The sequence below is a fragment of the Centrocercus urophasianus genome, unplaced genomic scaffold (assembly GCF_019232065.1).
Source record: "Centrocercus urophasianus isolate 14NV4802_14NV808 unplaced genomic scaffold, USGS_Curo_1.0 seq_2, whole genome shotgun sequence".
In the NCBI taxonomy this organism is placed as follows: Eukaryota; Metazoa; Chordata; class Aves; order Galliformes; family Phasianidae; genus Centrocercus; species Centrocercus urophasianus.
In genome coordinates, this window is record NW_024884755.1 from 16,426,052 (window position 1) to 16,438,863 (window position 12,812).

General features: G+C 58.0%; 2 protein-coding genes across 2 annotated transcripts in view; both read left to right on the plus strand.

Moving 5' to 3' along the window:
- The first annotated feature begins 6 nt into the window (after nucleotides 1–6).
- SPIRE2 (spire type actin nucleation factor 2) lies at nucleotides 7–6,149 on the plus strand. Its single transcript, XM_042821428.1, has 15 exons — nucleotides 7–223; nucleotides 2,332–2,369; nucleotides 2,645–3,004; nucleotides 3,096–3,176; nucleotides 3,252–3,416; nucleotides 3,492–3,578; nucleotides 3,675–3,798; nucleotides 3,870–4,039; nucleotides 4,129–4,291; nucleotides 4,508–4,638; nucleotides 4,750–4,884; nucleotides 4,961–5,028; nucleotides 5,158–5,185; nucleotides 5,325–5,440; nucleotides 5,540–6,149. The coding sequence occupies exons 1-15, from the start codon at nucleotides 7–9 to the stop codon at nucleotides 5,748–5,750; spliced, it is 2,094 nt and encodes a 697-aa protein (XP_042677362.1). The 3' UTR covers nucleotides 5,751–6,149.
- A 587-nt stretch (nucleotides 6,150–6,736) lies between these two features.
- TCF25 (transcription factor 25) overlaps nucleotides 6,737–12,812 on the plus strand; it is a 17,568-nt gene continuing 11,492 nt past the window's right edge. Inside the window, exons 1-4 of the mRNA XM_042821549.1 lie at nucleotides 6,737–6,901; nucleotides 7,700–7,867; nucleotides 9,202–9,276; nucleotides 11,312–11,436. Coding sequence (XP_042677483.1) covers nucleotides 6,737–6,901; nucleotides 7,700–7,867; nucleotides 9,202–9,276; nucleotides 11,312–11,436 — 533 coding nt within the window. The remainder of the gene's footprint in view (nucleotides 6,902–7,699; nucleotides 7,868–9,201; nucleotides 9,277–11,311; nucleotides 11,437–12,812) is intronic.

A 12,812-nucleotide genomic window follows, 5' to 3' on the forward strand; every position in this document is an offset into this window, starting at 1 on the left:
GGGGCGATGGCGCGGGCGGGCGGCGGGGGCCCGCGGGAGCTGTCCCTGGAGGAGGTGCTGAAGTGCTACGAGCAGCCGCTGAACGAGGAGCAGGCGTGGGCGCTCTGCTTTCAGGGCTGCCGTGCCGCCGCCGCCGCCGCCGCCCCCTCCGCCGCTCCGCTCCGCACCGCCGACATCCGCCTCCGCGGCGACGGCAGCGTAGCGCTTCCACCCCCGCCGCCCGGTAAGGAGCTCGGAGAAGGAGGGGCGGGGCCGGCAGCGGGGGGTACCGCCACCGGTGGGGGGGTGTACCGGCGCCGGGGGTACCTGGTTATCGGAACAGTGGGGTACCGGGACCTGCGGGGAGTGCTGCACCGCGCTGCCCACCGGCGCTGCCCGGGTTACCGACGCCGCAGCGGCCCTGGGACTACGGGTGGAGGACACCGGCATCGGGAAGGAAGGACGGGAACTGGAGGAGGGATAGAGAGAGTCGATACCGGAGAGAAAAAGGACGGGAGGCCGTGGGCGTCGGTGTGGGGTCGGCAATGCGGGCAGCGGCAGCGGGGGGGGCGGGAAGGCGGGACTGGAAGGCGGGACTGGCAGCGGGGGGGACCGGAGGTGGTGGCAGCGATGGGACCGGCACTGCGGGACCGCGAGGATGGAGCCGGGCGGGGCTGTGCGTGGGGCTGGGGACGGCGGAGCCACGCAGGACAGGCAGGGACGGATGGACGGACGCGCAGGGACACACAGCGGCACGCAGCGACGGCCGCAGCGCACCCGCACCCACGGGCACAGACCCCGCACCCCCCTCCCTCAGGGGGCATCGCGGGGCAGCCCCGACCCCGACCTTTGCACTCTCGGTCGTGCCTTCCGTGCGGGCGGGCGGTGCTGTCGGGCAGAGCCCGCTGTGTTTATGGTCTGTAATTAGGCACGGCCGGGTGCCAGCAGCAATGAGCAGCCTGAGCCTAATGACAGAGCTCAGCCCACGCCTCGCCCCGCGTGGGGACAGCCCCGACTGGTGCCCGCCGGCTCCTGCGTGCCCCAAAATGGCTCGGGGTGCTGCGGTGTCTCCGACTGCTCAGCGAGGCTGCGGCATTGCTGCATGTCCCCACGGCTGGCAGCGAGCAGGGTGCTGCGGTGTGGCTGTGTGTCCTTGCTGCTGGCTGTAGCGATGCACCTGGGAGCAGGGCATAGGGATGTATCCAGGCTCTTTGCTGCTGCAGCGAATGGGGGCTGTGGGAAGCTCCCAGCACAGCCATGGGTATAGCATGGGTCCCAGCACCAGCACATAGCTCTGCAGTGGCACAGGGCACAGGGTGAACCCACAGGGGGTGTACTCCATGTCCCCATCCCACAGCGTCTCCCACCCGGAAGGAAGCAGCCAGCAGGTGAGTGCTGCACAGCCACCAGCACCGTGGCCTCATTTGGCACCACGGCTGCAGGCACTGCTGTTCCCGGTGCATCCTGTCCTGTTGCAGCCATGGTTGCTCCTCCGTCCCTGGTTTGCATCCAGGAAAAGCTTTTCTGCTTCCTCCTCCCAGCTGGATCTGCTGGCTGCTCCACCACCATACGGGATGTGATGCCGGTGCCATTCCCCTGGGCTGCCTGCAGGGCTCAGGGACTGACATGACTGCAGGGTCACAGGCTCCTGTAGTCAGTGGGAGGGGGCTGCAATCCTGTTCTGCCTGGCCTCATCCTGCTCAGAGGGTCCCAGATTGGGCTCCTGACTGCAGCCAGCACGCAGCCTCAGCTGTTCCTGCCATGGGCTGCTGCATTGATTAGCTAAGTGGGGAGATGGGCACAGCGTGTAATGGATGCACAGATGATGGCGGGGTAATGGCCTGCACTCTCCTGGGCCCAGGTCACTGCTCTGCTCTGCAGCTGCTGCTGGGCAAAGTGGAGCAAGGGGCACCTGGGCACTTCCCTTGGGTCCCATGCGAAAGACACAGTTGCTCGTCATCCTATGGCTGCAGTGCTCCCCCAGAAGGGGCTGAGCTGCCTGAGAGCCTTTGGCCTGAGCTTGTGTGTGTGTGCAGTGCTTGTGCGTATTGGCGTGGTGCCTGTGTGTGTGCATGGTGCTTGTGTGTGTGCACAGTGCTCCAGCTGTGCCACCTCTGCAGTGAAAGGAGCATCAGTATCACTGTCAGCTGAGTGCTGCCCGTCTCTGCACCACATGCAGGGCTGTGCTGTCAGTCCCTGCAAACAACACGGGGCTGTGCCAGCTCAGGATGAGACCGGCTGGGGGTGGGAGTCCTGGCTCAGGTGCAGCAGTCCCAGGGTGGGGGGCACAAAATGAGGTAAGGCTGACCCCCAGCCTTGGGGCCTCAGTGACTGTACCTTTCTCTCCCCCAGAGCTGCCTCTGCTGCTGACGCCTGCTGCTGAAGCACAGGTATGTGGGGACCCTCATCTCTGAGCTGGATGTCTGCTGGCTGCACATCATGGGGGCCTCTGGGCAGGCAGTGTCACAGCACCACGGCATGGTGCATCTCCTCCTGCTCCTCATCACCCCTGTGCATCTCCTCCTGCTCCTCTTGCTGTGAGGCAATGGGGTCCTGGTGTGCTCTGGGTGGTGAGGCCCAGACTCAACGGATGGGGCTCTGCACGCAGATATGGCACGGGCAGTGCCAGGGCTTTTGGTGGCACAGCGGTGCCGTTTCCTTGCAGATGGTGCAGTCCTTGGGTTTTGCCATCTACCGGGCGCTGGACTGGGGGCTGGATGAGAACGAGGAGCGGGAGCTGAGCCCACAGCTGGAGCAGCTCATCGACCTGATGACCAACAGTGACTCAGAGGACAGTGGCTGTGGCACGGCCGACGAGGGTTATGGGGGGCAGGAGGAGGAGGAGGAGAGTGGCGAGGGGCCGCTGCGAGCTGTGCGCACTTTCGGGCAGGCCATGCGGTGCTGCGCTGCACGCCTTGCCGATCCCAACGAAGCCCAGGCTCATTACCAGGCCGTGTGCCGGGCGCTCTTTGCTGAAACTGTGGAACTCAAAGCCTTCCTGGCCAAGATCCGCGATGCCAAGGAGGTGAGAAGCTTGCCCGTGTGGGGAGATCCTTGGGATCTTAAAATGCTGCAGTGACCGCAGTGGGATAACAGTGTCCCCCGTGTCATCACAGATGCTGCAGAAGCTGAAGGAGGATGAGGAGGCAGAGGAGAGGCCAGCAGCAGAGCTGGGCAGCCTGCGCAACACGGACTGGGTACGGCAGCACGGCGTGGCCATGCAGGGGGTTGGGGCTGTGCGAGGGCCAGCGCTGACCCCATGCCCCCGGCAGGCCCGGCTGTGGGTGCAGCTGATGCGGGAGCTGCGGCACGGCGTCAAGCTGAAGAAGGTGCAGGAGAAGCAGTTCAACCCACTGCCCACCGAGTACCAGCTGACCCCCTTCGAGATGCTCATGCAGGACATCCGTGCGCGCAACTACAAGCTGCGCAAGGTCATGGTGAGCACAGACAGGTGACCCCACACTGGGATGTGCTGCCATCAACCAGCTGGTGCTGACACTGTTCTCTACCAGGTGGACGGGGACATCCCACCACGAGTGAAGAAGGATGCCCACGAGCTCATCCTGGACTTCATCCGCTCCCGGCCCCCACTCAAGCAGGTGGGTGCTGACCCCGCAGGGTCCCCATGGCTGCAGCCCCCGGGCTGGGCTCCCTGTGAGCCCTGAGCTGCAGCATCCCGGCTCTGTTTCCTGCAGGCGTCAGAGCGGAGGCTACGGCCACTGCCCCAGAAACAGAGGACACTGCATGAGAAGATCTTGGAGGAGATCAAGCAGGAGAGGAAGCTCCGACCCGTGGAGACATCATACCGGGGTCAGAAAGGTACTGGCATTGCCTCCTCTGCACCATGGTGTCATGGCAGGACCCAGTGCCAAACCCCATTCCCTTCCCAGGGTACAGCTCACTACCCTGCATCCCGCACGCCTGCTCCAGCCACCTCACGTCCAGCTCCTGCATCGATCTCTCTGTGCCCGAGGCCAGCACAGTGCCAGCACGGCCACGGCCCCGCGTCCTGCTCAAGGCACCCACACTGGCAGAGATGGAGGAGATGAGCATCTCCGAGGTGAAAAAGGAGCTGTGGTGGGGATGCCAGGGGGGCACAGGATAGGGGTGCGTGGGTCACTGGGTGATGCTGTCCGTGCGGCCTTGCAGGAGGAGGACTCACCAAGCACAGAGTCTGTCTCAGGGCTGCCTATGAAGCGGGACCGCTCCTTCTCGGAGCAGGACCTAGCCCAGTTCCAGAGTGAGCTTGGTGGTGGCCACGCAGCACCCAAGGTGCTGGAGTCGCTGGATCCCGAGCCCCGGCCCCGATCAGGTACTCCTGTGCTGCCCCAAGCCCAGTCCTGTGTTGGGATCCCCATCCCACAAACACTCAGTGTCCCTGCCCTCAGCACAGCCCACCCCATGTCCCGCACACCCTGTCCCCATGTCACCAAGGGTCACTTTGCTGTGCTCTCCAGCCAACACTTGCTGGAGGAGTTGTGTGTGGCAGTGTGTCCTCACTGTGTCCTCCTGGTGTCCCACCATGCAGGCTCTGTTCCCGCCAGCTACCACCCAGTGCCATACGGCTCTGCGCCCCGCGCTGCACTGGGTTCAGTGGAGGAGAGGCCAGAGGATGGCTCCAGCACTGCGCCCAGCAGCAGCTCCAAGCACCTCTGGCTGGTGAGTGCAAGACTGGAGCTGCGGGCATGGCCCGGAGTGAGGGCTCACAGTGCAGGATTTGTGGGGTCGGGTCATGCCACATGTGGGAGTGATGGCTCCTGTCTCCCCCAGGAGTTCAGCCACCCCGTGGAGAGCTTGGCCCTCACGGTGGAGGAGATGATCAACGTGCGTAGGGTGCTGGTCAAGGCGGAGATGGAGAAGTTCCTACAGAGCAAGGAGCTCTACAACAGCCTGAAGAAGGGCAAGGTGGGGACTGGGACTGGGGGGGCTGAGCTGCCCCCATGCCACTTGCACCTGGTGCTCACCCTGCCTGTGCCCACAGGTCTGCTGCTGCTGCCGCGCCAAATTTCCCCTCTTCTCCTGGCCTGCAGCCTGTCTCTTCTGCAAGCGGTGAGCACTGTGCCATGCCATGCCATGCTGTGTCGTGCTGTGCTGCACTGTGCCATGCCATGGTGCTGGGGCTGGTGGGAAGGTGCCTCGGTGGTGGCCCTGCTCACCTGCTTCTCCCCGTATCCCCAGGTCTGTCTGCTCCTCCTGCAGCCTGAAGGTAAGGGACCTGCTCAGGTCACTGTCACCAATCCCAGTCCCAGTCCCTGTCTGACCATCTGGGCTGCGCTGACCCCGCATGGACCTGGGGTGAAGGGCATGCCCCTGGGTGCTGCCCCTGATGCCCACTGCCCTGACAGATGAAGATGCCTTCCAAGAAGCTGGCTCACATCCCTGTCTACGCACTGGGCTTCGAGAGCCTCCCAGGCTCACTGCTGGCCAAAGCTCTGCCGCTGCGCAAGAGGGAAACCTTCCAGTGAGTCCAGCACCCTACAAGGGTCCCGTGTCCTCAAATGTCTTCCTCCCACCCTCCTCCTCCCCACACCGGGGCTGATGGCACGCACTGCACCCACAGCTCGCTGCCAGGTCCAGGCTGGCGCCGGGTGGAGGAGGAGTTCCCCCACATCTACGCTCAGGGCTCCGTGCTCCGCGATGTCTGCAGCGACTGCACCGGCTTCGTGGCCGACGTCATCTGCTCCAGTCGCCGCAGTGTGGCCGTCCTCAACGCTGCTCCGCGCCGCCCTGCTGCCCCGCGCTCCCTGCGCTGCAGCTCCTGGCACGAGTGAGGGCCCGGCGCCCACCCTGCCCAGATGTACATATATACATAGGATGTATACATACAGCCTCTATATTTATATACCTTACGGACGTTATGGACCAGGGGATGCGGAGCTCCGCGGCTCCCAGCTCACATCCCCGTGACGCCTCCTGTCTCTGCTGCTGATGGGGCGCTGGCACGGCCCCGGGGACAGGGAGGGGGTCTCTCTGGGGCACCCTTTGTCCCCCATCCTCTCGGTCCCATTTCTGTGCCAAGCCCTGCAGGGACTGGGATGCCTTATTGCCCCATGTTGGTGTCACGGCCCTGCAGGTGGCACGGCCCCATGCTGATGTCACGGCCCCTTGGGTGCCACAGTCACACTGTACAGAATGACCCCCTGCCAATAAACCATTCTGGGCTGCCCTCCCGGGGCTGTTCCTGCGCTGGATGGAGTCGGGCACAGGGTTGCGCAGGAGGGTGCTCGGGGACAGAGGGGACACCCCAAGTGACCCTGCGGTGGGCTATTGGCCGGGCCCCACATCACACTGCTGCAATCTCTTTGGCAGTACTGCAGGAACGGGGTGTCCTTGAGATGTTTGCCACCCCATCTCAGGCTGTGCCCCACTGGCACCGTGGGAAAATCCCCCACCAACAGTTCCCACGCCCACCCAACCGCTCAGGGCCCCCGAGCTGCCCCCCGTGTCCCGCTGTGCACCCCCCACCTCCGTGTTATGTCCCGCCGTGACCCCGTGTGGGGACCGTGGGAAAACCCGCATCCCCGCGCTCCCTCCCCGAGACATATTTCACGCAGCGATAGCACGGGGGCGCGAAATAGGTTCTACACTGCGGGTACCGCGCCTGCGTCCCTGCCGGCTCATGAAGGCGCCGTGCGAGGGGACGGGCATCAAAGTTGCGCGTGCGCGCTGGAGCCTCGCGCGCAGGCGCGGTGCGTGGATCAGACTGCGCAGGCGGGAGGGAGGCGGGCCGCGCAGGCGCAGTGCGGTGCGGGGCTCCATGTCGCGGAGGGCCCTGCGGCGGCTGCGGGGCGAGCAGCGGGGCCAGGAGGAGCCGGGCCTGGGCGAGTTGGGCCTGGCCTCCGGCCCCGAGCGTGGCGGGGAGTGGCCGCAGGCAGCTGCCAAAGCCAGGGGTCGCCCCGGTGTCAGCAACCGCTTCGAGCTGGTGAGGGGCGGCGGGGCCTGGGGAGGGTCGTGCTTTAGGGGCGGTGTCAGCGGTGGGGTTGGGGCGTGCGGTGGCAGGGAGGTCCGAAAGGAAGGATGAGTGTGGGGATGGGAGCTGGAGGGGGCTGTGGGGATGGGGAGGGAAAGCTGGTGAGGGACGCAGGCAGCGGGGTGCACGGAGAGGCGCCTGGGGCTGTGTGGCACCCGAGGGTGGCCGGGATGTCAGTGTTGGAAGCGCGGGGCATGGCGGAGCGGGGGCTGGGGGTGTTGTCAGAGCTGGGAATCATTACTGCTGCCTTCCCAGTGTGTGCGATCCTGGTGCTGCTGGTCTGGGATCACATGGGTGCTGAGGGCACACGTGGGTCTCTGGAGGGACAGATCCCAGCCCCTCATCTCTGGGCCCCTTGGCCAGCCTCAGCTGTTCCCATCTTAACCGTGAGGCTGTGAACAAGGTTGGTTGCAGAGACTCTTCCCAGGGAAGAGTGGAATCCAGATAGGGCTGTGTGATTGATTTATGCTCACTGTGTCATAGCAGACCTGTAGTCGTGGGTCTGCAACCAGTAAGCAAATGCAAAGACACCCTGGTGCCCAGCAGACACCGTGCTTTCAATGAGCAATCACCCCCAGCCCATGTTCTGGAGAAGGCAACTGAGAAGCCAAGCCCTGCACTGCTTCTGCAGCGCTTTATCATTTGCAGGTGTGAACAGAACAAGGTTGCACAACCCTGTCCTCGTGGCTGTAGGGAGGGCGTGATGCAGCCGTGTACCTGCTGCTGCAGCTTGTTCTTTTGTTTGCACAGATCACCAGTGAAGAACTGGAGGATGACCTGTCATCCAAAGAAGGGCGAGCAGATGCCAGGCTCAAAGAGCACAATGTTGCAGAGGGAAGCAATGAGGAGCCTACACCTGAAGAGGCAGAACACAATGGGCAGAGAGATGGGAAAGGGACAAACCAGCCAGACCAAACGGTAACACAGCTGCAGCTGCCTGGTAGTGACAGCTGCTGCCATGCAAGGCACAGAAAGTGGTTCAGAAAAAGAGGCTGCTTCTCTGCTCCATTCACTGCACAGTTAATACAGTGCTGTGCTATAGGCAGGCTGGGCTGCTGGGTCAGTGCTCAGCAAGCATTTGTTGTGGAGTGAATGGTGTAAATGCTCCCAACAATATAAGCTGAAGATTGGACTTGCTTCTTTCCTGTTTCACTTGTATTTGTGGTTGTCATTTTCTGTTATAGTCCCTTCTCTAATCTGTTTCAGCTCGAAAACATCTCCTTGACATGACAGTTGCAAAAGCATGTGAAGAAATGGGCTTTTTAAGTAACAGCTGGACACTGCACATCTAGCCCATACAATATTGGCGGTGAGGGTAGGGGCAGTGAAAAGAATTATCCCCTTGGCCTCATCCAGTAGAAGGCAGTATTTGGTGTGGTGGCAGTGTGGCTGGAGGAGGAGGGGCTGCCCTCTGTGTGTGCTTGGGAGCGCTTCAGATACGCAGGGTGAGCTTTGCTCAGTCAGACCTCACGTGAGCAGTGGCTCAGATGTGGCCCTGACCCCAAATTTGCTGTTAAACACAGCAGAACACACCTGCTGCTGTTCTGTGGATTTCCTGGGTAGAAACATGGGTGCTGTCAGCATGTGTGGAACCAGATTGGAGCTGGGTTCCTGGCTCTGAAATCTGCCTGGGAGTTGTGGAGCTGTTCTTGGGACTCTGTTAGTCAGGTGTAGTGCTGTGGAGAGCTGGTGATCCTGGAAAAGTGTCGTTAGTTCTGTGTGACCTGGGGAAGCACCAGCACAGACAGCAGCACACATCTTGGGTTGGGAAATGTTTTGCAGCATCGTGAGCTGAAGCAGCTGCATCTGCAGCAAGATGAGTTTGTATCACACGGTGCTCTCAGGCAGCTGTTGGTTTCTGTTAATTGGTGTGACTGATGAAGCTGTCGTGCTCACTGGAAACACAGAAATGAAGTTTGTTCTAGGAAGTAATGCAGGGATGAAACACTTCTTCCAAACCCTGGCATGTCTAAACTGTTTCTTGCCTGATTTTATGGTCTCAAGCGTAGAAGTGAAAGTAACCTGAGATTCATCCCTCACATTTGCAAACCCTTGGTGCTTTCTTCTATTTTCTCCTTGCATCTCAAGTTTCATTTGCTGACAAGGTGAGTATTGTACAGATGAATATTGGTTTCATTCAAGGGACCTTCTGGTATGCTGATCCCTGTGGAAAATATTCTTCTCCTCCATGGAGCGTTCTTTTCCAGCAGTGTTTGGGTTTGCTCTGACAGCTGTTTCATTTCTTTTTGCAGCCTGTGTTGAATAACAAGCCACGAAAGAAAAAAAAGAAAAGGAAAACAAAGAAAACTTCAGCAGGCGAGGCTCTGGTATGTGTGTGTTTGTTGTGAGGGTTGGTGGCTGTGCTCATGTCCCCCTTGGGATGGGATGACAAAGCGATGACACTGGCAGTTGCAGAAAAGATTTTGAAGCCAAAGTGCTCCTCCTTGCACTGTGCTCATTTAAATGTATGAAGTGGCAACAACATTGTGGTCCTCGAAGCAGTGGGACTCGCACAGCTCTGCTGCAGGTGGTTTAGAGCTGAAATCCTCACAGCAGCTTTTCCTTTCGTCTTTGAGGCTCTGCACAGGAGGGGACTTCCAATGGTTTTGCATTTTCATGATACTGACGTTGCCCTACTTAGAGAGCTCTTCCAGCACTGCACAGCTCTACAAAGCTCACACTGCTGGCAGTGATTCCTGTTGCCTTTGCCTGTTTCTCGGTGCTCAGCCATGCTCCTCCTTGTTGTTTGGCATCATAGAGCTAAATGCTGACAAGTGTGTGCTCATCCCGAGTGCATTATCAGACATGCATGGCTAAGTGTCCTTCCAGGGGGATGTGCTTCTGTCTCCTTGTGATGAAGGGAATGAGGGGATGGTGATTCTCGTTCTCTTAATTGTCCACTCCTAAGTAAGAGTGCTTGACGAGGAGAAAGAGCTTTATCCCACATCTGTGTGTTGTGGATAAAACAGACACATGTTTATACTTGAATCTTTCTTTATTATCACTCTGTTATGCTTGAATGCTTTAACTGCATGAGCTAGTTTAGGAAACTGAATTTAGAAGAGTAGTGTATATAATAAAAATGCAGTTCAAGTTGTTTTGGTTTTTTTTCCTAAAAGCCAAGAGCCTCAATTTGGGAGAGGTCCTTGGCAATACACAGTGGGCTGCAGCATGCTTTGGTGCTGGGAGGGCTGCCCCAGGTTGATGTGGGCTGGCAGCTGCCTCCCTGGGAATGCATGTGGGGGCTCAGGGGTCAGTCACCAAGGGAGAAAACCCCTCAGAAAGCCTGCTTCCTCTCCTGCTCTGAGAGTGACGAGGAGAAGGGTGCCATCTGCCAGCCCTGAGCTCTGGGGAGATTTAATCCCCAGAAATAGGCAGTTTGATTTGCAAACTAGAGATAAAGCTACCTTTGTTCTGTCACTGAAATGCAAAACAATGTAAGCTTTTCATGTACTCACTGCACACAGTATATTTAGCTGGAAAAGGCAACTTCAGAATGCTGTCTGAGTGTCACGAATGGAATTCCACCTTCTGCCCATGTGCATCCCGAGGAGGATATGAAGGGCCGCATGATAAATGTGTCACTTGCTGTCCGTGGGCAAAATAGAGGGAAATTGAGGTGAAAGTGCTGTGCAGCTGTTGAATGTGTTCTGCTGGATGTGTTCTTCTGGCTGTTTGAAGAGTGGGAAGTGACCATGCAGTATGTTAAAACTGGATTACAAACGTGCTAGTGTCTAATTTTGTGTTACAACAGTCACAGCAGTAATTCAATGTTTCCGTGGAAAGCAGGCAGGGAGGGTTGATTTATTTTACCATTAAAATCAGCCCCCCAACTTTTCATGGTATTTTAGGAAGTTAGGTCATCGTATAAGTAAACAAGACAAAGCACAGCTTTGTAGGAGAGGGGAGACCAGAGAGCAGGCATGCACATACTTGTGAGCTGTGTTGTGTGGGAAGGACCACTGTGTCCTGCTGGTTTGGGCTCAGAGCACGAGGCCAGCAGCAAGCCTGCCATGCTGGCTTTATTCAGTTGACACACTCAGGCTTGTGATAGTATGAGGAGAAGTGTCCTGTGATGCCTTGAGGAAGGAGGGAGAGCAGCCAGCCTTCTGGGGGCAGTTGGGCAGGGATGGCAAGCACAGGAGTGGGATTCCTGAGGGAAATGCTGGGTGGAAAGTGAGAAGCCTCGATACAAGAGAGTATGTGGGCTCCCAGAGTGGGGCTGAAGCAGGGTGAGCAATGGGGGGGTCTGTGGGGTGAGATTGGGGAGAGCCACAGGGCCTGGAGGCAGCTGGGTGACCTGTGTGCCTCCGTGTCTCATCCTGTAATCACTGCCTTGTCTTTGCATGTGCATGTCTTAAGGAAGATGATGACCTGGAAGACATCGACAGCTTGCTGGAGAAGATTGAGGATACCAATGGACTATCACAAGAGAGCCAGGGTGGAATAATTGCTGACAGCAAGCCTCTGCTCTACATAGAGCACAGGTAGTGCTCACTTTCCTTCCTGGCTTTGAGTGTGACAGTACTTGTATGCCGAGGAGGGGAGGTGGGAGCCTACATATGTAAGCTGGCCATAAATCCAGGACCTTATGTGAAAGGGGTTATGGTAGGTGGTTGCACACGGCCCCATCTCTAACTGTTGCTCCTAAAGGTGTGCTCAGCTTTAAGCAGCAGTGAGAATTCTTTGCTGTCCCATCTGCTCTGAGTGAGTGACTGGACCAGGATGACCTCCAGAAGTGCCTTCCAGGCTAAAGCTGTTGGTGACTCTGTGTTGAAAACTGTTGGTTGACTCTGTGCCTCAGTGAACAGAGCTTTGAAACCAGACTAACCTGGCCAATGTGCCAATATATGCTACCCTTCAAGGAGGGCTAAGCAGTACCAGCAATTAATTTCACCAGGAGTGCTTGTTAGACTGGTCTAACCTTTCCAATATCTGGCCATCAGCAAAGTGGACTAAGTGCTGGGCATGTCCACCAGCTGAGAAAGCTGTTAGCCTCACTAGACATCTGTAACATCACAGCCTGGATCAGCCAGCTTCTCTGTCCAGCCTGTCTCTGGGTTAGTGTGGATACTGGCAGCTCTTTTTCTTTTCTGGGAAAACAAAAACAAAAACATTTAAACTTGAAGGACTGAACAATTTACCACATGAGGATTTGAAACCTCCAAACACACTGCATCAAAGCAATCTAGGCTGGTGGGCTTTTTTTGCTAGTTTAGTTAGTTTTCATTTTAGTAAAGGAAGGGATATTTGCTTGCCAAGATGTTTTAGACTTCAGTGAATTCTCTGGTGAGGTGAACGTTATTCAGAAACCTTTGAAAAGTGGATAATGTCAGAGTGGGTGTGAGTTGGCAGTGCTGGAGCTCAACCTTCCCACTCCCTCTCTTTGAGCTTTTCTTACTGGATGGTAAAGAGGAAACCCCTCTTAAAATGTGCCTCCCTTCTCTGGGCCAAATGTTAGATTAAGAAGACTGTAGGTGTTGCCATGCTTTGATGTAAGATCTTTGTATTAAAAGAATGTATTTTAAGCCTTGCCAGCCTTCATACAGTGGTTAGGGTGCTTGCCCTGGGTTGCAGTCCACCACCACTAGACTTGGCAGTGGGTATCTCACGTTTTCCAGATGCAGACACCCCAGGCATGCTTCCCTGAGCTGAGGCTGTCCCTGAGAGCATGCCTGGCCCCAGCTGTCCTGGAGAGGGCAGCAAAAGTATTCCCTAGCTCACAGTCTTTGGAGCAGAGTGCAAGGAGCTGTGCACCTGATTGAACGGGCATTTGGATGCCTCCTGCTCTGACCATTAGCTGTTCTCCTTCTGGTGTGCTGTGTCACACCACTGGGGGGTGTCTGTGTGTGTCTGTGTGTGT